The sequence below is a fragment of the Notolabrus celidotus genome, chromosome 11, assembly GCF_009762535.1.
Source record: "Notolabrus celidotus isolate fNotCel1 chromosome 11, fNotCel1.pri, whole genome shotgun sequence".
Classification (NCBI taxonomy): Eukaryota; Metazoa; Chordata; class Actinopteri; order Labriformes; family Labridae; genus Notolabrus; species Notolabrus celidotus.
In genome coordinates, this window is record NC_048282.1 from 27262572 (window position 1) to 27287699 (window position 25128).

At 41.4% G+C, this 25128-nt stretch overlaps 1 protein-coding gene across 2 annotated transcripts in view; it reads right to left on the reverse strand.

The window, feature by feature from the left end:
- Positions 1-25128, reverse strand: part of scube3 (signal peptide, CUB domain, EGF-like 3) — a 96210-nt gene that overhangs the window by 47752 nt on the left and 23330 nt on the right. For both annotated transcript variants that reach the window (XM_034695239.1, XM_034695238.1), the window contains exons 2-4: positions 20732-20854; positions 14308-14433; positions 2742-2876 (exon numbers count right to left, since the gene is read on the reverse strand). In XM_034695239.1, coding sequence (XP_034551130.1) covers positions 2742-2876; positions 14308-14433; positions 20732-20854 — 384 coding nt within the window. The remainder of the gene's footprint in view (positions 1-2741; positions 2877-14307; positions 14434-20731; positions 20855-25128) is intronic.

Genomic DNA, 25128 nt, shown 5'->3' on the forward strand with positions numbered 1-25128 from the left:
TTGGTGCAGACTGATGTTGACTGAGTTTCTACATGGGTAAACACATCATTTTTTCATATATATTTTTATATCCCGACCTCATCGGTCCAAATGACAGTCTCTTTATTTGAGACTAAGTAACACACTCTTCTTTTCGGCCTTTTTTTGCCATTATTTGATAGGATAGCTGAAGAGAGACAGAAAATGTGGGGAGTAGAGAGCGGGGGAAGACATGCAGCATATGGTTGTGGCCGGCAGTCGAATCGGCGACCTCTGAGACAAGGACTACAACCTCTGCATGTTGGGCGCTTAGACCGCTAGGCCACCAGCGCCCAGTGAAAGAGCCAGGGGGTGGTCAGGGGTGGCCCTGAAAACTGATTGTCCACCTTGAAATTCTCAAACATGATTGGCTATTTGCCATTTCAGAGGCATTACTTATATTCAAATCAGCTATTGTGTTTCAGCAAGCTGCAGAGACAGTAGTTTCTGTGAATTTGAATATTGTTTTTGTTGACGCTTTGACTTTGGACAATCAGCTTCATTTTGAGTCCTTAAAGAGTTCAGTTCAGCAGATTTAAATGTTGAAACTCTGTTGAGTTACATTTTTAATGTTAACGTTAGAAATCTACAAAAATGTAACATTTGTTAAATTATTTTATAAAAAGAAGTTAAAGTAGGTGGGATTATTGGAAGTAACCATCCTAGGTCTGGCCAACCCTTCAACAGTCAGTGCCCCAGGTTGGCCACCCAAGTCAAAACTGTGTTGCTCCGCCACTGCCAGCGCCCCAACACACTCCTCTGAAATGTTGTGACATTGATTTATCTATTCATGTAAGATCTGACAACTAACATCTCAACAAGTGAAACCATGAAGTAAATGGGGGAAACAGCTTAAATAGCTTAAGGTAGTCTGGCAGATAGCTAACACTGTGGGTAAAGCAATGTTTCATATTACTAAGAATTTTTTCGTGCTCCAATCAGTGGCTTGCCATGAGACTTTACAGTTCATCTCTTCTCAACGCTAGCTCTTAGCAGTCAGACAACTGTCGTCATGGGAAACACAAACCAAGAGACCTGAATCATGTATGGGGCATGGGCCTTTCCATGACAAATATGTCCTGACAGAGTTTTATCTTCCTTTGTAAAACAGAGAACTCTGCTGTCGTTACATCTTTTTTTATCTTTCATAGTTGGTGTAGATTTTGGCGCCCCCTGTGGCAAAAAAGGGAAATTATTACACCCTTTTAACAGTCAAATATATCACTCACTATGAATCTTTTTAGTGGAAATTGTAAACAAAGGCTGTTACGTCAGCATGCAGCAACTCACTTTGTCTGACACCTAATGTGTGGTACTGTTTGCAAAAAATTAAATTAACTATACACAGAAGAATTCTACATCTTCAATCCAACATGGTCTCCTTTGCTTTTGTGGGTCGCATATAGGCAGCAATTTATTTTGATCTGTTCCATGACCAGTTAAAAACTCTTCCTGGGAGCTTTAAAAATACAAATCCATAGGTCGCCATTGGCCTAGAAGTTTGAGCTCACGCCTCATATACAGAGGTTAAAATCCTTGTCGTAGCAGTCGCAGGTTTGACTTCTGGCCTCAACTATTTGCTGCATGTCTTCCTCCACTCTCTGCTCCCAACATTTTCTGGCTCTCTTCAGCTGTCCTATCAAATAAAGGCAAAAATGCCCCAAAATATTGACACATACACAAAAAAAATCTAATTTCAGCATGTAGTTTCGCCTTTGTGAAAAGAACAAACAACAAAAAACATCCATGGTCTCATAACTGTAACGCTGAAGCTAGAAAGATTTACAACAGTGCAAATGAAAAAGAAAACAACAAGTCCTCCATCTGGCCTTAGATCTGTTTCAGTGAAAAAATGCTTTAAAACTGCTCAAACTTCACCTGCAATCAAGTCACACATATAGCTACTGTAACACACTTTGTCATCTAAATAGTGAAAATCTGGCGAAGCTGAGGAACTGGTCGTTCTCAAGATATCAAAATATTTTACAGCGTACTTTAAACAAACCATAGTAAATATTTTACAAACTATTACTATTGCTGTGTTGCTCTTTCTTGCCTGGAGACAACTACTACCAGACAAAATGCATAACAGAGATATTTTCCTGACAGCTTACTTAACTCTAAATGCAGCCATGACGTTATGAATGTATGTATGTATGTGTGTGCTCCTGTGTCTGATGAGTAAGACTGAGAGCAGGTTGGCTCTCTACCTCCTCCTGTCACGTCTCCATCCCACAGGAATGCTCTATAAACAAGAGGTGTGTCTGCCCGAGGCTACTCCTCTAATTGTTTTCTCTGCTCACAGTCCCCCCGGAGGGCCACTCTCATACCAGCGATACCTTAAAATGCTGCCAAGCACTAGATTGGTTCAATTTGAAAGGGTGGGAGGAAAACAACAAAGAGATTTATCCCCGTTTTCTTTTCTCTTTTTTTTTACCCCTCCTCAGACTTCAGACACTTACCTTTGCTCACCTTGTATTGAAGCCTGTTAGGGTTGATTCCCTTCTCTGTTTAAATCTGAACAACTCATCAGAGCCATTAAGAATGCTTGAGGATGAACATAAGCATTTTATATGAAGATTCAGCTGCATCAAGTTATTGTTACAAACTTTCAACACAATTGGTAAACGCATCCTCACTGATCGTGTATCGCAGTTTTTTTTATAAATCATGAAAGAGCGTGTGTGTGTGTGTGTGTGTGTGTGTGTGTATGCGTGATTCACCTTTGGGCCTTTGGATACAAGTATGCTGGTTGTCACTCAGGAGGAATCCTTCTCTGCAGCGGCACTCGTAGCTGCCCATCATGTTGACACAAATCTGTTGGCATCCGCCGTTGCCTTCTGAGCACTCATCCACATCTGCCGGGAGACAGACGCATTAAACCAAAATTAATAAGATCACATCAAGACAGAACAAATACTACACAGATTAATGTTTGGCTGAAGGTTGTTAGGGATCAAGTCATGACCCATTTAAAAGGATGAGTAGCTGTATATCAACATCAAACAGAAGCGATAGGAACACACAAAAGCCAAGAACGGCAGCGCTGGTAATTATTTTTGATGTCTTTATCTCAAGATGACAATTTAATTATTTTTGCTTTCTTAAGAAAGCAAGATAAAAAAGCTGTTATCACACGAACACAAAAGGTTGTTTCCACTTATTGTTTTTAATGCTTATCAGAGATCAGGAAGGCCGTGCAGGCATACATCTATGTCGGCTGACATCTCTGGCAACTGATTTAAAGCAATATGTCAGATGACCTTAATTATGTTTACTAATGCAACTGCAGGGGGATGGTTGGTCAACCCTTTATTTACTCTGATGACATGAGTGGAGCAATCGCAGCTGCTATTTGTACATCAATTAATGCTGAGTTAAAGTTGTTAAGTCTGGATATATAATCACGCCATCTTGTAAAATCTGCCTTTTGTTTACGTAAAATAAGAATATAGAATTGACTGATTTCCCCGTCTTGATGTCAATATTAAAAAAATAATCAACTTGGGATTTACGATATCTGCATTTAGACAATAGCAAAAAAAAACATCCTTTGCCTGATTAGGAATACACAATTATCATATTAATCTATTATAAATTATTGAATCAGGTATCATTTAACATTTATCCAGAAAGGTAATCTTTTTGAAACGCATGGACATATCATCAAGAGAGAACTTTTGAGGACAACAGCAGCCATAACACACAAAGTTAAACACACAAACAGGACTTATGGGACAGGCAACAAAAAGGACAAAAATCATTAAAATGATGGGAGAAAAAGTAGTAATGTCATTAATAATACATACAAGAACAACCCCTTAAAAACACCAGAAAATAATTTGAAAATCGTAGGACAGTCATGGTTCAAAGTGTTCATTGCAGCAGGAGAACTTTTTTTGTCTTCAGCTTCAAAGCAAATAGATTGGTCAGATTCCATATCTGTCATCAGGCGGATCCATCTTTCAAAGCGCAAAGCTAATACACTTATTCTCAGACAGAGAATGATGAGATAAATCAGCGTCATTTTAGAAGACAAGTGGTAGCTCCAGGTGTAGTTAAGTTGTGGCGCAAGGAAGAAGCGACTGCCTGTAAACACTGGCGGCCCACGAAAAGATGGATTCAGGTGTGGCGCAGTTTTATCAGAACTTGGCAACATCTCTTTATGAAAAGAAGAGCAAAAGCCTTTAATGTACAAATATTCTATCCAAAAAATGGCGAGAATAGCGTATTGACATGACAATGGCTGCCTGTCGAGCTTAAGTTATGTCGTTACTCCTCAGCAGTGTGGTTGCTGTATGTTTTGTTGCTCTGATCATCCCGTTATGACTGTGACAGACACAACGTTCGTCCAATCACCCTCCAAGTTTTTTCAAAGGTTCTGTCCTTTCCAAACACTGTCCATGGGGTGTTGCCCAGATGGATGCGAGATATACTCGTGCCATGGATATGTGAAATAGTCTATACAGTGTGTGAGGTTAAGAAAACTAAGGAGTCATGGCGGAGCATCTCAAACCCCTTTGCCAGAGCCTGCAGGTGGATGTTGGGGAGGGAGGTATCTTAACAAGTCAGGTGATTGAGAAGAATGATGCAAGTCAAGTGTAAAATCAGTGCAGCTAAAGTTGCCTGCATGGCTAGCTCTCAGGTGTCTACTGAGGCCATTACAAAGTTCTGCACTTGAATTATGGTGACCAGTGGTATTAAGAATAATGAGTACAATGGTGTGTTGAGGGTTTATAACTGTGTATGAGAGAGCTTCATGTTAGACTTAACGGATAGAGAGAGTGAGCTGAGGGGTTTATGTATAACACATCCCCTTAGGAAAGGATGGGTTAGATAGGTGTAGCAACAAATTGGTATCATCTCTTAACACTGATCTGTGGAACAGATTCAGATTTTTAATTTATTTATGTATCTATTTATTATTATTATTATTATTATTATTATTATTATTATTATTATTTATTTATTTTTTTTATGTTTTGAGCCTTTTTGCCTTTATTTTATAGGACAGCTGAAGAGAGACAGGAAATGTGTGGAGTAGAGAGCGGGGGAGGACATGCAGGAAATGGTCGACCGGAGACCAGAGACCTCTGCAATGAGGACTGTAGCCTCTGTATGTGGGGCGCTTAGACCGCTAGGCCACCAGCACCCCAGATTCAGATTTTTAAGTGTCTGGGCGAAGTGCTTTAATGTTAACACACAATGGTATCATCTGCATATCGATGTACAACTTCTTACGTTTTTTGCCCAAATCCATTACATATGCAGTGAAACTAACGGGTTCTAAAACTTAACACACCTGTGGTGACATTTAGAAAGCTGCATCAGCTTCATTGGGAGAAAGTCAATACAACCCCAGATCTCCCCCGATAAATTTAGAAGTTGGGTAAATTGTTGATAAAAACAGAACTTGATGGCTTGTAAATCATTTAAAGCCATTGTTTAATTGAAAGCAGTGCAAAGACAAAAAATCAAATGTTTAAAGTAAAAATGTGATTGCTTTACAAAGAATCCATGCTCATTTTAAATTTGATGGCAGCAACACATTTCAAAACAGCTGGGATAGGAGCATGCTTACTATTGTGTTGCATCATCTCTTCTTTATACAACACTACTCTATAAACAATTGGGAACCGAAGAGAGAAGACACCTAACCCTTGGTTTCTGCCCTTTCCTTACCCAAACACAAGACTGCACACACCTGCTACTGAGACACACACACACACACACACACACACACACACACACACACACACACACACACACACACACACACACACACACACACACACACACACACACACACACGGATATGCAAAGGTATTTTGAAACTGGAAATGCAACCTTTTCTTTTCAATTTCAAAGAACTCCTGCTGCTGTCAGTAGAGGAACTAGGCATTAAAAACAATCCTCTGTGAGACGCTGGTCTAAGCGCGCGCCCCATATACAGAGGCTATAGTCCTCGTCGCAGAGGTTGCAGGTTCCATTCCTCGATCATTTACTGCATGTCCTCCCCCACTCTCTGCCCCCCACATTTCCTGTCTGTCTTCAGCTGTCCTGTCCATTAAAAGGCGAAAACGCCCAAAAATATAACTTATAAAAAAAAAATCCTCTGTAACACATGACTCACCTGCCGTGAAAACGAACAACAAGAAAGAAATTAAACTTTTGTGATTCATAAAATATTCTGCTGATGACGAGCGAGCAAGTGAGATAGAAAGAAAGACAGAAAGGTGCGGGTAAAGTGACTGTGTGCATAGAGTAGTGGGTCGTGTGTGTGTTGGGGGGGGGGGGGGGGGTAACATGACGAGGTTAAACTAGTTTGTGAATTAACACTGAGGTAAGTTGAAGGATATAGTGCAGTTAAACAGTGAAGGTTAAAATAAGAATGTAGAAATGGGACAATGCAGCAGGTCTTCCTGTAATGCAATGCTTTTCACATTATTAATGTATGCAGCTAATTGGATCAATTAATCACAAAGCTTGTAACTAATTAGACTATTTGTTTTAGATTTATTCCCCTACAGAATATGATGTAATTAATAAAAACCTGTTGTATTCAATCAGGGGTAATAGCTAATATAAAATGGAAAGGAATTATTCAAGAATTTAAATGAGCATTTCCTCTGTCAGATTCAAAAGAAGCAATTTTCTTCCTCTTGGTATAAATGAAACCAACACACTTTCATCAGTGAGAAGTTTTAACAACCATAGAGCCTGGGGCTTCAGTGCAAATGTCATTCAAAAGGCAAAGAAAGGGAACAAAAAAGGGACTTTTCAGATATGAGACAAAGCCAGAGGACTGTCTTAAGCTGCCTGAAGAGGCCATGTCTGTCTTAATGTTTATCTGACCTGGCAGCACACCAGAGTTGCACTGAAAACCTCCAACTGTGCAGCAGCACTAAGCCATAAATGTGCACATGCAGCACAATCTCCTGGCAAGTGGGAAACCTGATCCACCTGGGCCAGAGTACCTGCTGATGACGAGTGTCTGTCAGCCCCATGACGGGAAGAATGCAGAAAGGAAAGATGTGGGGGGAGAGGAGGTGGAGGAGGACGAGGGCGGAGAGGAAAAGTAGAGATGGAAAGAGGAGAGAGAATGAGAAATGAAAGGGTCGGGGGGAGCAGGAGGGTAACAAGCCACCATGTGAATCAATCTCAAGTGCATACAAAGGCATTTCCAGAGGTGTCGCCTGAGGCCTCGTCCTGCTTTGGGGCAAGAAAGGGAAACTGACCACGAATGAAAGTTGCTGACTTCATTTCCACTCATAATGAATTGTGAACTTCCAGCTGCTCTCATCTAAGGCGCAGACGTTTTTCCCTCAACTCATTTTGTGACTCCACAAAAGAAGCTAATCTTCAACAGAGGAACATCTATAAATCTTTGATATATTTGTTTATTTTCAAAGTGAAAGCTCTAGTGAATGTCATTTTCATCACTTGTACTCGTCTGGCATGCTGCAGTACTTAGTGGCCCCGTATTCCCCAGTGCGTGACTGCTCTGTGGCTCTGGAGGTGACTCTCCATATTCCCTCTTAGCCAGGAGACCTGGGCTCTGTCCCCTCTGTACCGACCACACTGGAACCTTATCCACCCCTCTGCTCGATGCATCAATAATCCGCTGTATACACAAGACGTTTTTTTAATAAACCGTCATGCGAAACTAATTTACTGTCTATTTGTCCTGTCTGAGAAGGCCTAGAGATTAAGTTTCCTTTCTGGGGAATTCTCAGCCCGACAGAGTTTGAAATTAAACTTTTCTGGCTCCTCTTCTTTCTTCTTTTTCCACACTGAAACACAGGGACATGTGGATTCACCACATTCATAAAAACACACAATCTGTGCGCACAAAGTGGCACCTGGTGAAGCTGGCTGAAAACCTCTGGGGTGGATAAGTAGGTCAGTGGCAGGTAGCACTCATGACCCTCACTGGTTTGCCAAGTCTGCTGTCCTCTTCCCACATTCCATCAGCAAAACTGTCTCTTTCCTCTAAAAACAACGTGTCAAGTCAGCCAAGGCCGATGGGGAAAGCATCACTCTGCAGCCAGGTGAAGCAGTGCACTCATCACCAAAATAAAAGTGCTCAGTAAAGTTAACACTTCGCCTTTTAGTCAGAGTCAAGGGAAGACAGTTCAGAAAAAAACAGCTGGGCAGGCTTTCATTCAACCATGTTGTTGACCTCATGGTCTTTTTTCTCCATCATGAGAGTGGCAGCAGCAGAGAAAAGACCTCTGAGCTGACGAAAGCTGCCAGCAACCTCCAGCTGCACCTTTGCAGATAAACTGTTAGCAGGCACCAAACACCCAAACTCCACAAATCAAACGGGAAAAACCTTCAACACAGAACAACTCTCTCTCTCTCCCTCTCTCCCTCTCTCTCTCTCTCTCTTTTACTTTACACTCACAAACCCCCAAAATTCTAACTTGTCCTTTCTTCACAAATACAAAAGTCCTCAACGCATGCACAAAATACCCATGAGAAATGCAACCGGCCACAGTCCTCCTGCGGGGATTCTCTTTCCATCCCCTCAGCGCATCAATGAAGGTTTCATTTCCTGATTCCTTCATCCCTCCAAATGAGGCGTCGCCTGTCAGAAGATCTCGCCTGTTTAAATAGCTCCCATAATCGCCTGTGTTGTGTGCTGGGCAAGGCTGGCCTCCAAGGCAAATATTTCCAAGCGGAAAGGGGTTCTGGCATGGCCTGGAGAAGTGCTCATGTTATTTGGACTTAAAAAACTTTTTAAAAAATTCTCCAGAGACTACGGGGAAAAAAAAAATCTCTTAATCAAGTTAAAAGGACTGCCTCACTTCTGAAAAATGAGACATGTCCCTGCTCTACCCCTGCTTCACTCAGGGAGGCGCAGGGCAAGGGAAGGTTCAAACGAAGAGAGATTAAGAGATTGGTTGTGTTTGCGGAGGCCATGTCCGCTGGTTTCTCAGATAGCCTTGACTGTATATATAACATTTGGCCTTGTGCAGAGCTTTAGAGCCGTGTAAACACAGTGGTTGCCTTACAGAAACTCCTGAACTCTTATTTGGGAGAAATGTACAACTCTTCTACTCTGCTTTTTTTTAAGTTTCAGAAACTTTGGGGGTATTTATCGCTGACCAAGAGCAGAAGAGAAAGTGAAAAACTGCTGCTGTCAAACCTGTTCCTGCATCCATCCCACTGCTTGGCCTCTGTCTGGATCAGACAGAACTGTCTCTGTGGTCTAGACAGACCAGAGACAAGGAGGTGAGTGGACTGACACTGGCCTCTTTGGGCATTTCATTTACAGGAGTGGAAGAGGCACACACTCTTTAATAAGGCAGCAAATCGGAGCCATGTGCAGCAAAAGGTAGCAAAACAGCTGGTGGACTGCAGAGGCCACGCTGCTCGGTAAATGATCAGAAGGAGGGGCACATCTACAGGATACCATGAGTTTCCCCTTCTTTTTTTAAAAAAGTCATCTCTGATTGAGTTCAATGACACAGCACATTTCAAGCCCCAGGTTTGAACTCTGAGAGGACATATGAGTGCACAGACAGATTGCTGAATCTGTCTTTATTTGAACAAACATTCAGACGCAGCGTGACACATGTCAGCCGGGGGTTTTATAAATTGATATGTTGCAGGAAGTCCTTATCTTTCATCTGCATAACAGGCGCTCTCTTTTCTAAATCAAAGAAGTGTGTGTGACATTTTCAAACTAAAAACTGATGCATGAAAACACTTACAGTATTCAGCTTTGAACACTTTATTAGTTCCAGCACTTCCTTTCTGCCTGAATCACTGTGTCTAATACAGCTGACTGAGTCACATCTGCTACGCAAACATGAACAGAATGTGTTCACTGTCATTCTTAAATCAGCAATGAGGCTTAATTTTTGCACGATCACATAAACACAACTATCGGCTTTACTGAAATTACTTTGTTTAACTTTTGTGTAAATCTCCCAGGTAACCATTGAGGTAAATGAGCACATGCTTGAATTCCAAGTGCAGGATCTCACTAAGTTCCCTCCTTAATAGAAAGCTATGAAGTATTGATACACTAAATGGTATTTCCCAGTTCCTCCACAACAAGTCTGGAAGTATTTTAAAACTAAAACCCCAAGATAAGTGTTTTCTGAGGTGGACAGTCTCATGCCAAAGAGACAAGAGGCCCTGCACTGACGTCTGCCGGCTCCCAGTCTGCTGCATGCTTACATCCTTAAGCCCAATCTCAGGCTTCAGTTTCCCCCCAAAGCCAAAGCCCTGCCAGTGGGCTCAGCTGGAACTGTTCATTTCATAGTGAGTGGGACCGAACAATCCTGAGAGAGACGCACATGTGTGAGAGAGAGTGCTGATATAGTCTTCAGGAACCAGCTAATGTGTCAGTCTTAAATCCGCCGTCCCATAACTCATCACTCCAGCTCTGCTCCTCTGAACAGCGGAGAGATTCTCCTGTCCAAACTCGACTCTGTGCGTGTCACAACAAAAGCGAGGTGACTGCTAACTGAGGAGACATTTGCATCAGCAGAGAGAGAAGCGAGGACGTTTAGTGCTGGGTGTGTTGTATCCTGCACTCCTCTTGTTCTGACGAGTGAGGGGTCATCAGATCACCACTCTCTCAAATCAACCCTACATATTATCAGTATTTGAAGGTGGGGCTTTAAAGCCGCCTTTCAAGGCAAGAATCAAATGTTTTCAGCAGAAGCAAAAGATGTGGAGGTTATCAACCTCGTCTTGGAAGAGTGGGCAATAGACTTGAAAGGAATGTATTTAAGAGCGGGGCAAAGGCTGTGGAGCAAATCAGCGTGACGCTCTTTGATGACTACTTTCTCCCATCAGGACCCGGTCAATAATACATCAGTCTGAGACCTCCTGTTTGATTAGTAAACCCTGCAACACGATCCCAAAGGATTACAAGAGCAGGGACTCAGGCGCAGCAAGGAGACTTTGTGTTGTATGACTAATGAGGATTTGTGCGGAGGACAACTCAATTGAATGAGTCAAAAATATGTCACTCAACGATTCAAGGCATTAACAAAATCCTCAAAGAGATTACCTGATGGGAACGTAGCTGTTCTCAAAGGCACATTTCACAGATTTAACAGCACTGCTTCTGTGTTATAGATCATGATATGTCTTTGGGCAAGGTTAAAGTAAAAGGGCATTCATTTCCCTATAGATTGCACAGGGAATTGAGCAGTGCCGAATCAATACAAACCAAATCACGGTGATCGATGCAAATCAAAGGAACATGGCCTGTTGAGCTGCAGGAGGAGAGCCCCAGACCCCCAAAAATCAGCACCTTGACTAACAGAGCCGAGCATGATGAATAACTGCTAACAACGCAGAGGCAAACACATTAAAATTATACTACAGTAGTGGCACTCCGTCACACATTTGTATTGTCTTTTTCAAGCCTGGTTTGCCCTCTTTTTTGCGAGTCACGCTCAAGCTGCATGCCATTGTGCCATTTCTATTTTATGGGAGCAAGAGAAATATGGTTATTTGTGTTTTGTGCATCCAGAAAGAAGTGACATGTTATAATTTGTGGTCGCAGAGGAGGGGAATATTTGTGCAGATGCGTATGATATTAGGCTACTTGAGAGAGTTTAATGAACTAGCAGTGATGAGAGGGAATTCTGGTTTCTGTTGGACCTCAAACAAAACACATAGGTCATAAATGTGGGGACGGTGGTGCTACAGTGGGGAACTAATAGCCTTCCTGCATCTGGTTTTCATTCTGAAGAGGATGTGTGTTTTGGATTAAATTGACATTGATTCCTCTGTTTTTCCTAAGACTGTAAAAATCCTTTACAGCATCAGCATAAAGAAGGTGCGCTGATTAAATACAATCCCTCCCTCACCTCGGCGAGATAATCGTCATGACTGTTATAAAAGACGTAATCAACTTCTTATATGCGCCGCTTCCTCTCTTCAGTGACTTTTGAGGGGAGTACAATAGTCCCCTGTGAGGTAAATTATACAGTGAGTGACATCTCACTCTGCGCAGACAGGGGCAGCGTGCTGTGATATTGCATTGCTTCCACCTTGCTGACTCCCTGACATCTTTGTGGGGTGTAGGGCAGACCTCAGAAACCGGAGCGTCCCCGATGAGGCGCGCTAGGCAGCGTTCTGCTTCACGCTCCGCCGCCTCCTGCCACCACCCAATGTCATTATGCTGCCAACACATCCAATTACAAGGAGCAGTGTGGCACGTGCGGAGGCGAGCACAAAAAGAAGACATCTAGAGAGACATGTGCGCTGGTCTAAGGAGTGTCCCTGAGCTGACAGTCACACACACACACACACACACACACACACACACACACACACACACACACACACACACACACACTGGTGCCCACAGGCCGAAGGGAAGCCTGAGGGAGCAGGAAGGTATGGACATAACTAAGGGCTTATACTGCTTTAAAAGCAGATGATATAAAACAGAAGAACAACATAAGGTAAATCCAAAGAGGAACACCTTCAGGATCCCAGACTCTAAACTCAGTGTGAACTTTTGCAGATCAGGTGAGCGTCTCCTTCTGTGCAGCCTCAGGCACATCTGGTCTATAAGGGGGCTCGGAGGGTCTGACCTCGTCTGGGAACCAGCTGCTTAGGCTCTCCACTCCAGGGCCAAGGGGACTAATCTTTTTCTCAGGGGCCAAAAAGGAGCTTAAACCTGGAAGAGGAAGCTGGGGGCCTTAACATGAAACCTCTGCTATGGCTCTTCCTCTCCTTTCTTGTGTTTGCGTTGGGGATTATTCCCTTTGCAGAGCAGAGCGAGGGCATTAGCATGAGTTAAGTTCTTGAGAGAAAGAAGACTTAGGAGTCCTTTCAGGTCTCAGGGCAAGAGTTGGATTTGTGCTTGACAGCTTTACATATATACCATCCGGTGCGCCTTCATGATGCCTTTGCTTTGTTGAGATTCTTGAGCCTTGAAAGAAGTTTCTGCCCTCTTGAATGCAGGTCAACAAAATAAAACATGGCAGAAGAAGAAATGGCTTTAAAGCCCTCACTGTTTTGCATCGTGTGTGTTTCACTATGACAGATTACATCAAAGGGATAGATGGATGCGACTCTGTTTGATGCAACAGCGGCAGTCACACAATATATTGCAATTACACACCTGCATGGAAGGCAGGAGCAGGAGCTGATCCGCAGCAAAGCAAATGATCCAAGCACAGCTTAACGCTGTTGCTAAATGGCTTGTAAAATAGCTGCACTTTAAACTGTAGATACAAGCACATGAGCAAAAGAGAGATGCAGAGCGAGGGAAGACAAGAAAGAGAGAGGAATACAGCAGGAGTTCGAGAGGGCGGCATCGAGTCTGAACAGGTTCATTATCGATTTAAAGATTTGTTTGACATTCCAGTGTTCCTTAATCCCTGTTCATCACGATCATTTTGGAGTGATATAAACGTGTTGCCTTGTGTACCTGCATGTAAAAGCCCTTTCATAGTGAATCATTGTTAAGTGCTGATAAGTTTCCCTGTCATCACTTCACCTGAACGTTCAAATCTGCTGTAGCAGGTCGCCATCTACAAAAAAAAACGTGCAGCATCTAAAAGAGGGTGAGCCAGCCTCAATATCAAGTGAAATGTAGCGTGCTGAGGTTGAAACCAAGGGGGGGATTACTTCTGAAGAGCAGCAGGGTTTGACTTGGGAGTTTAAAAAAAGTGAAGGTAGGATGGATATATGAGGGAGACGGGGCAAGACAGATAGAAAGGGTGGAGCGGGGGTCGATGTCTATGTTTCGCTGCTTCCAACAGCAGGAAGGGGAGTGTTTTTTCCCTTCATTTCGTAACCTTTTAAGTGTGATACATTCTCTGCGAGGTTAATATGAATGGCACACTGGTGAAATATTAAACCCTGGGAAAGTACGGTTGGCTGACGGCTCACTCAGAGCCCCCAGCTCAGGGTCAAGCTCTTCATAAATTCAGCGTTTTTTCTTCTGACTTTAAAAAAAATAAAGTATTTTCTTTCCTCAGTGAGAATGCATTTAAAGGCTACCTGATCAGAGATATGAGGGAGTAGCTAATATGTAATGCAGCAGTCTTAATTCAGCACTGACACATACATTACCATGCATGATGTGACATTAGACATGCAGGGAGAGGAATTTATGCAGCCACATGGGCAATGTCAGCCAGAGTTAGACGCATGCAGTTTAATGCACATACTCTCATGACAAAAGAGCCTTATATAACCACGGTTTCCTGCATAATTTAGACAGCAGTGGGAAATGTAGAGGAAAAAATATAGTTGGTCACACACCAAGTGCACACACGCTCCCAAACGTCACACACTCACCTAGACAATTGTGTCCATCATGTGCCAAGCGGAAGCCATCATAGCATGTGCACCTGTAATTTCCAGGGATGTTGATGCACTCGTGGACACAGCCGCCGTTGTATTCAGTGGCGCACTCGTCGACATCTGTGAAAAGAGGATGGATAAGGATGTGAGAGAATGTACTTCAGAACCTGAAGTGTTCAAGGTTTGGTGAGGAACAGAGGATTTTGGGAAACAGAGTCAAACTGTTCATTACCACGAGTGAGAAAAAGGGATCAATAACACCTCTTATAACACAGCTGGAGCTATGAACAGACAGTAAGCCTAATACAGTAAGATTTTTTGGGGGGGGGTTTATTTGCGCTTTTTTTTTGTTAAGTTTTTCAGCATTTTCTTTTTTTTTTTTTTAAGTTATGTTAATGAGCATGTTTTCATTTTCTTAAGTAATGTATTTGAGTTTTTTTTCCCCTTTTTTTACTTTACTTTATTTTTATTTGTTTTTTAAATTTTTGGGGCTTTAACACCTTTATTTTATAGAGTGGATAGTGTATGTAACAGTGAGAGAGTGGGGGAGTGACATGCAGGAAGGAGGCCGCAGGCTGGATTCAAACCTGGGCCACCGCTTCATGGGCGCGCAAGTTAACCATTAGGCCAAGTCCATGAACACATTTTTTTAAAGTTATGTTTTTGAGCATTTTTATCATTTTTTAAAATATTTTTTTAGCATTAATTTTTTTTTTTTCAGTAATGTATTTGAGCTTTTTTTTCCCCTTTTTTAAAGTTATGTTTTGAGCATTTCATTTTATTTTTTTAAGTTTTGTTTTTGAGCATTTTTCCCTTTATTGGATAGAATATCCATAACTGTATGTGGGGCATATGCTTAGACCGCTCGGCCAAAGGTGCGCCCAGTTAACTAGCTTAGCATTGAGATAAAGGGATGAGGAAAAACCTTAGCCAGACTACTGTATGCCAAATGGAGTAAACTGTCTGTTTTTCATCTCTGCATCGTTCTAATAATTCTTCTGAGAATGTCATTTTTATGTTCACTGACAGAATGAACAAGAAGTCATACCCACATTTCACATATGGTATCACGAGGGCTCTGAATACTGTGCACAGGATGAGAAATGTAATAGATATTCCTCACCATACCTCCCTCATCATCGAAGACTAACCTCAAGGTGATGATGACACTCCAGGAAGTGACACATAACCCCCTGACTTTACTTTACACTGTTGATGAACTGCTGTTTATCATGAAAGAGACATTTCGTACAGCTCGCTAAAACAAGATATCAGCTTTGACAGCTAAACTGTGATAGCTAATAATCTCCAGAGGTGCTGAAAAGAGGAAAGTCTGTAAGTGCAGATATGAGAAATGTGTCTATCTCTTCATCTGACTCATGACAGGAAAGCAAATAAGAACAATTCTTTAGATATGAAAAGATGGAAAAGACAGAAACAGCTTTTTTAATTCTGTGACGACATAAGGCAATTTGGTGCAACATGGAGTATTAAAATGATCTGTTTCCTTCCAGCAGCTCATATGAGATAAAGAGAGATGTGACACCAGCTGTGGCAATAAGGTAGCTCACCTGTTCCTGATGTAACTTGGGCGTGTGCCAGAGCTTCTCTGATATTTTATTCTTTTCAAACCCTGACGCTATGTTTTTATGCCATATTTAATATCCTATAATTTGAGCAGCTTTATGCCAAGACATTGCTTTTCCACTGTGGAATTTTATTGTTGGCAGGAAGTAAAAGCCTCTGAAACCGTGTTTTGTGTCCAGTATGTGGTTCTAAAAGCTTTATACTGCGATCCAGAGAATGAAGTCAGTGTTGATATTTGTGGATATTTCTAAGAAGATAATTGTCTGTTTCACCACAAACCAAAACAAAAGTGAAGTGAAGTTGTTTAGGGGAATTGAATTGAAATTTATGTGAATATACGCCATCAAAAAGCAATCTGAGCTGAATAAGCACTTACATAATAGACATAAAAGATCATAGCTTATAAAAGAGGAGAACACTGACCATCAGAGATGACTCTGAAACTGAAGAAACGTGACACAGAAATAAGTGAGCAGAGTCAGGAGGATAAAGAAAGGCTGCAGATCGGTGTGACAGCCTGAGTGGAGTTGTCTGTTGTGGTTATGATGATGATTGAGGATCCGTGCTGAGGAGACCCACAGAAGGTGGGCTGAGAACTCGGCGCACTTCAAACCAGCACTTACTGGCCCATTTAAGCCCGATGATCCCGGCTGTTCAGTTCCTCTTTGAAGCTGTCTCACTCCAGGCTTAACAAGATGTGACAGCAGAGGGACGGGACTGAAACAAAGAAACACTCTCCTGCTCCCTGCTTCTCCTCTTCCCACACATCTCTGTCATTCCTCGATCACAGCCACAATCACATATCGCTGCTCTGCTCCTCTCTAAACCTGAAACAACCACTACGAGTGATTTTCATTCAGCTGCTTTGATTTGGTTGTTTGATTCTCCTCACATCGTTCTGAGTCAATCTGGAGATTTTTTTCTCTATGCATCGTCTGTTACACTAACACAGCCATGAGAACTTGAAAAAGTAGAAAATACATATACTGACAAGATTACATTTAGTGGAAAACAACATAATCAGTCTTTTTCAAGAGTAAGAAAGAAATCAGCAATGATGGATTTCCAATTTTCTCCCTTATACTTTTGCAGATTATTCATCTATATCATGAAAAACAAAAATCTGTTTCTTTGTTCAGAAGAAAAGTTATGAAGCTATACGAAAAAATCTAAATAGTTGTTACTTTTGTAGCTGCAGAAATGTCTCTAAAACATTCTAATAGTTATACAAGGCTGCATAAAAGTTATTAGAAGTCTAATGTTTAAAACCATTGCATAAATTAAGATTTAATCAAATTATATGAACTGAATCTGCATGTTTCTGGTGGTCATTTCAGGATTTGCTACCATGTTTTGCAAGTCAAAGTGCCTTAGAAAAAAAATAATACTCTGCTGTCTTACTTATTACCAGGGCTGTGTGAAATACTTAATCCTGATTGGTCAAAACCCTGTAACAACGGTCAATAATTCTTGATAGCAAAAGTGACACCAGGAGCAACCTCATCACGCACATCCTGTTAAATCCATCCAGAAAAGAGTCTGGCATATGTCACCTCTGCCTGTTGACAATGTGGCAAAGACGTTAGTTTCAGTCTCAGGCTGGTCTTGACAGTAAACGAGGTCTTAAGAGGAAATAATGACATTTACACAAATATGAGATCATCCTGAGGAGCTACTGGGCCCTAACCATCTCTGATCGGAAAGCGGAGCAAAGCAGGGGAGTGCATCATTACAAAGTAACATCGACCTTGGGCGGTAGTGATTATAGCAACAGTGTTAAAAGTTTTGACTTTTGCCTCATCTGTGTTTCGAAGCGAGTCGGCCGCAAAGCTCTGAGAAAGAGAGCTGAATGAGGACAGAAAGGTCAACATATTGTTGCAGAATCCCCACTCACTTTGTCGAATGTTACTTTCAATGGCAGTGTTCAGTTTAATGTGAATTATGACAAATAAGCAGGCTTATTTTTTAACTTCATAGGGAATGGAAATGTTCAGTTTACTGTTCACTCGTCCCACACGTAGGTAGGTAAGAATGGTAAAATGGTTAATTGTGAATGGACTTGTATTTGTATAACACTTTTCTAGTTTGATCTGAAACTGGAAAAGAACTAGTGGACTAGTCCAACCACTCTACGCGCTCTTACACTACACATCACACCACATTCACAACTAAACACTGTATTTTACTGAAACTGTATTTTAAAGCACCTCAGTACAAAAAGGTTGACCTCAGGCATCACAGCAGACACAATGTACAACAGTTACATTGGTGAAATTTCCCATCACTCAAACATAATATCCTGGATCCTTCACACTTAAATCATACATAGTGTTGATGTGTCTGACCTCACATGGGGGAAAATAAACACCATGCTGGACAGTGCAGCAGAGACGCGTGGACAACTTTGGCAAGAATGAGGAAGAGGAAGAGAGCTCTCTGCATCAACTGCATGCTTGGTTTCAAGTGGTATTTTAAGACTCACCATACTCTAGTGGTAACTCATTTTGCATCAATGTTAAATGCAAATCATTTTGGTCTTGTCAAAAGAACCATCTGGCAGAGCTTTGAAGCTGAACTCGCCATTCAAAAGACCTATTTCTCTATCTATTTCTGCTCAAGGAGGTGTGTTTATGCTCGTCATCCATGTAACTGCTGCACCACTTCCTGATTTCACATGGAGCGGGGCAAGGGTCATTATCACAGAACGTGCATGCATTAATCGTGTACTAAAAAAATGTGTTACATTCAACATGTTACTGCTTTAATTTTGACAGACCCTTTAAAAAGGTTAATCTATCTCCTCATTGCAAGAAAACAGGAGGAGAAATTTCTTTTGTGTTGTTTTGATGATAAGAGTTTAATGGTGAGCTCTAAAATAACGGTCTTGTTTATTTGAATTTTCCTGATATAAGCCTTTCAGATCTCCGTGATGACTATGAGGGAGGATTCATAAGTGAACAATGACTGAATTTCGGTGTGATGTGCCGATCTAAAGGGTACCCCGTGAGTAACATTATGAGTTTAAATTAGATGCTGCTGTTATCAAAAGTTGATTTAATGTAAACTTATTGCCATGACAGAAGAAATTGAAGCCACTATGCGCCAATCAGAACAATCATAAAGGTTTGCTATTAATGTCAAAGTCACCGTTTTCAATAAAGGGGAGTTAAGCTATTCACATGAATAATGCACCAATCTTATACCTTTGAAAGGAGGGATTATTGAATGAGTATGTGAATTAACTGAAGGAGTGTTCCTCCCATGGAGCGCTCTTTTTCAAGCTGCTGCTGCTGTTTCATATTTCAAAAGCAAAGTTTACATGCACACATAGAGCTCAAAGCTTCTGTCATTTGGAAGTTTGTGTGTTTTCAGCTCAAGTTGGTTAGATATTATTGTGTTTACTTGTATCACCTGCATGGATCTTGACATTAACTTGGATTCCTTTGAAAACACTGTCACATACATCAGTATATTTGAAGACAAACACAAGATTTGACAGAATAAGCTGACTGAAGTTTCATGTCAGTGTGAATTTAATGGTGATAAATTATTCAAATCTGGGATTATAGATTGTGTCAACGTTAAAGAACATCGGAAATATATTTTTTACTTGTCAGCGTGAACAGAAGAGGGTTTAAGAGCTGGTGATATTTATTTTACTGTTCATACAGTCACCTAACTTCAAAAGAAATACTATGAACACATCCCTTGGCAGCTGAGGACAAATCAGTAGCTTCCCCTGAAGATAAAAGCTTTTGCTTCAACTTACAAGGACTTGTATAATCAAAGCTATTCCCACAGGATACATAGAACCAAGCCTTTAGATCAGTAACACTTTAAAATCAAAACTGAACCGTAAATTACAAAGACAGGTAGAGTGGAGGAGCTTTTTTCGTGTTAATGACAACAAAGCCAACCTGAATACAAAGTAAAAATCATCTTTCTGCTGTTCTCTGGCAGCCCACTGGAGCAATGCACTTTAAAGTTCTGTGTGCAAGGTTTTCTTTAAACAGAAGACAGACAGCAATGTCCTGAAATCTCAGCACAAATTACTAGAAAATTTATATTTACTCCAAGTTTTATGAATATTGCTTTTAAATTCTGAATTTGCGCCGTATTTCAGCCCTGAGAAGCCTTCGGCAAACCCTGAGTTGAAAGGAAATCCGACCTTGCACATATTTTACAAAAGATTCAATAAGGCAAACTTTTATGACCCACAGGCAGAAGGCCATGAAAAACACTCGGTCATCTAAATGAAAGAATAATAACAGTGAGGGAAAAAATTGACATTGAGAAATATGGCTTAGTAATAATACTAATAAAAATTGTGGGATATAATGATCCGGAGGCTTTGGGCACATTGAAAAAAAAGGTTAGAAAAACAGACTTGTGTCTGACAGTCCATGAGGCCTTCCTCTGGCTGTGGAATTATCCCTGACAGCTTGGCAGGCCTTCTGACTGCTGTTTCAGCCGCTATCTTAATTTTCTTCTGCAACATGTGTAGGAAATTTACTGCTTCATTTCATCTCGTCACAAAGGAGCACTCTGCACCTGGCTTTCCCTTTTCCTCCTTCTGACACTCTCTCCCCTGTCTCTCCTCCCTCTCTAGGAGAATCTTGAACTAATGAGTTACGTTTGAGTGAGACAGAAGCTCTTATCGAGCCTGTCACCGACCCGGGGGGGCTTACATTCACAGAGATAAGTCAAATCAACATGAGAAATGTGGCTTTTACTTCAGTGTACTGTAAAAATCCTCTCAAAGAAAGGGAGCAGGAGTTTGTGCCTCTAACCACAGGTGGAAATGAGCGCATTAATCCAGTGAGACTTTTACCTTCACAATGTTTGCCGTCTCCTTTATAGCCTGACTTGCAGATACATTTGTATGACTTCAGGGTGTTCTGGCAGATGGCATCGATGCTGCAGTTGTCAAGCGCCTCGGCACACTCGTCCACATCTAGAAAAGAGGGAACAGGGAAGAAGTGGTCATTTGGTGAAGCTGCAACCCTCTTGATGTTAGTGAAATACAAGTTTTCAAACACAGTTTTTCTCAAAAGAGCAAATATGAAAGCTGGAAAGAAAGAGCAGGGCATCTGATGCTAATCATTGTCAGAACTGTGAGGTTCTGCACGATTAAATTGGTGGCAACATTTGTTTCAAATCATGAAAAGAACTTTCTCTGTAATTATTATTGAGTGTGCTGACATGACCTTTAACTGTGAAAGAGGACAATTATCTTTGTATAATTGAAGTTATGAAAGAGACTTCAAGAGGAAAAAAAACAAGAAAAACCTGTAGAATATTAAAAAAAAAAAAAAGAATTAAACAAATTAGTGTTGGATTGCCTAAAACCGACATTTATGAATCACCATTTCTGTTTTTATAAATCGTCCCCAGTGTCTCCTGAATGATGCAATTAATGGAAAAAATTAAAAATGAAAAATGAAAATGGTTATTTCAAAAAGAACTGAACAATGGCTTTTGGCTCACAGCCTTATAGCACTAACCAGACTCACAGTCTGCAGCCATGCTTGTGGCCGTTTGACAGACTGCAGTGCTTGGGCTACATACTAACATCAGCACGCAAGGACAATGCTAACATGCAAATGTTAACATGGTATGATGCTTGTCACCTTCAGGATAAAAGTTTGGCATGAAATGACATTAACACAAGTAAGCATCAAGTACGGTTATGGATGGAATCGTTTTCTAAGAGTCAAACCAAGTTATATTTTTTTGGCCTTTTTGCCTTTATTTGATAGAACAGCTGAAGAGAGACAGGAAATATGGGGAGTAGAGAGTTGGGGAAGACATGCAGGAAATGGTTGACCTGCCAGGAATCGAACCGGCGACCCCTGCAACGAGGACTGGAGCCTCTGTATGTGGGGCGCTTAGACCGCTAGGCCAGAGTCAACACATTTTAGACCCAGTTTTACTATAATTGTGTCACATGAGCTTTGTTGGAAGATCTGGTTAATAACCAATATTTTAGCCTTATGATTATTAAAGAACAAAAGTCAGTGGAGGCTCAAAATGTATACCTTGCAGAATTTTCTTTTTTTTTTTAAGTTATATTTTTGGCCTTTTGGCCTTTATTTGATGGGACAGCTGAAGAGACACAGGAAATGTGGGAAGTAGAGAGTGGGGGAAGACATGCAGGACATGCCGGTTGACCGGCCAGGAATCGAACTGGCGACCCCTGCGACAAGGGCTGTAGCCTCTGTATGTGGGGCGCTTAGTACGCTAGGCCACCAGCACCCCCCTTGCAGACTTTCAATGATTGTTTTATCACAGCCAGTAGGAATGAAATGACATATTTCACACCAAATTGGTTGACCTACCAACGTATTACCATACCTAGTGCCATCCACCTCCATCAAGAAAACCACTGTTCAAATTTTCACGTGATATAAGATCTGATCATCAACCGAATCACTACAGCTCACATTAGCTTATCATATATGTTGACTTGTTCTGCAGCCACAGCGATCAGAGATAACATCGTTCAGCTCTTATGTAAGTGCTGGATTGACTTTTGAATTATAAATAGAGATAATGTGAAAAGATAAGAATGGAAATGGATTTCACCCTAAGCATGGTCACATTTGCCTCATGGAGTCCCAAATCCCATGAAATCCCAGTTAACTATCCCAGGTGTTTAGGATTACCCTCCTGCACACAGAGAAGGGGCAGCTTAACAAGGTTTACATAGCTCCCAAATATCCACTCTTATCACCATCCCTCTGCAGGAGCCGGCTGATCCCGATGGGAAATGACCTGCAACCTAAACCCATGAGCTTAACATATTGGCTGTATCTGCCTTCTCCTGGAGGACATGGAGTCTGCTGCAGCAAGGAGGGCAGTGACAACCCAGGATGCTCAAAACCCTGGAAAATGTGAGTCACAAAATTAAACCTTGCAGGGCACTGCTGGTAGTGTGTGTGTGGGTGCCTCATGTAGTGAGGGCCTGTGTTTGATTCCAACCTGTCTCTCTTCAGCTTCCTTCCTAATAAAGACAAAAATAACCCAAAAATAACATCGATGAATCCCATACACCCAGTACAAGGGTTCTAAAGTACTTTTTTCTGCACAGTGCGTTTTTTTGGTACACAGTACATCACGATTGTGGTTTTTACAGTTTGTATTACTCCTAGAAAAGCACAAAGCAAATAGTTCAAACTTATAATAAACTAAGTTTATTTCACCAAAAGTGTTTGCAAAGCTCTGTTAGACTTCATAAATATTGGGGAGTATGAAGTGTCTCAAACAGAGTCCAACCTAACCCCAATCCCAATCTCCCAATCTCAAACAGTGTTGGAGAACATAATGGCTAATGACTTAGGTATGCAATGGAAGCATTTTTGGGCCTAAAGCCTGATACTTTATAGATATTTACTTAATTTTGTACTCAAGGGTTAAGATTTAGCTGTCGCCCAAATGGAAATGTGGCGTTTGAGTATCATAAAAGTGGAAGATTATTTAGTGTACCCAAGCAGCAACCTCCGGTCTAAAAATACGAGTCTAATGCGGAAGTGTTAAAAACTGCAGTTCATCGAGGATCCGCTTGAGGCTGGCTCTGGAAGTACTGGAAACCACATACACACCAATTCAAAAAAGTCGATCTTTACAGCAGAAATAAACATGTTTACAGCCTGGTACAAAAGACCAGTGTAGTCTGGATAGCTAATTTCTTGATCGGCACACACTGTAGGGGGAGTGAATTTTTCTCTAATGCGGCAATTTTTAAGATATTGAGATTACGAGTCTTCCAATGAGAGGCACAGCTGCCTGCGGGAGCACTGTAGCTGTTGGCTAGGAGGCTCAAAGCCCGCCTCTTTACGTCACAATCCCTCGACAGCAGCAATATGGCTGCTGCCGCCGATTGGCCTCAAAACAGCTCTTCAGAAACAGATAGGTGACGTCACAGATACTTCGTCCATATTTTATACAGTGTATGGATATGACCACTAGCACTGACTGTATACTAACATGGAAAACACAGCTCCATACGCTCCCATTGTAGGATGTGAAGACAAACTGCCACCTTGATGGGCACTGACATATCTGGAGCCAAGGCATGCAAAGAAGCTGATGGAGCAAAGGTACTGACGTGACACCCCTTCCAATAACCTGCTGCATTCATCAGCAGAGCTCTCGATCAACCATCTTTTTAACAATAAATAACTCATTTAAACTCTACTTCTCAGAAAAATTAACACTTGCTCATAAATCAGCATGATGAGAACTAGCTGCTGAGACTGAAAGCATGTTTGAGAAAAAATTATGTGAAGTGTATTTTAATGTTCTAGTTTGCCCCATGTTTCATCTGATGTAATGAAGGAGGTGGATTTAAAGACCTATGCTGCAGCTTGAAAGTTTTGGCTTCACTCAGGATTGCTGTTTTTCTGGCCATGGTTTAGTACAGTCTGTGGTCGCGACCTGAAGTTGCCATTGAGTCTAGGTCAAAGTTCATGCCCTTTATCTGAGTATTTCCATGGATTGGGACTCATTAGCTACTCTATAAAAACACAACTTTATTACCCTATCAAATAACTGTGGTGAATAAGGATCAAATGAAATGATTCAATGTCTTCTGATTCACCTTCTGATATCCTCCAGCTGCTCTGCCTGAACTCATTTCTTTTCTTAGAGCTTCCCGGGGGAGTTTTTTAATTACTTTTTACTTTTGACTAACTAGAAGTTTCAGTTTTGGCCTGGACTGCAATTGTTCACACAGCTATCACATTTTGGGATTGTGTACAGATCACCAAAACCGGTCAAGCTGACACTGGAACCAACCTTCAGCCAAGCAGTGAGTGAATTTGGACTGGGACCAGTGGAGACCAGTCATGGATTACCAGAGTTACTTCAATATGCTTCTACAAGGTCTGGAAGTTGGGCGGCAATGCCAGTTACCATGACACAGCATTTTGAGGGGTCAGCCCTAGAACAGTAGCCTGCAAGGAGTCCATCTCAGTAAAAATCCTCCTCCCTTTTAGTGCTTTCTTTTAGAAAGGCAATCTGTCCATCATGGCAATGGATGCATGTGAAATCTAACCACACCCCAATTCTCTGACTCAAAATAAACAATAACCCAAAAGCCGTAAAAAAAAAAACACTGTCTGAAGTGGACTTGAAGTACTCAAGTCTGAACTAACATGGTAGAAAAAAAAGACCTTGCCAACCCCAGATCCATAAAGTTAATGCCAAAGACTATCAAACGCCTGAGTC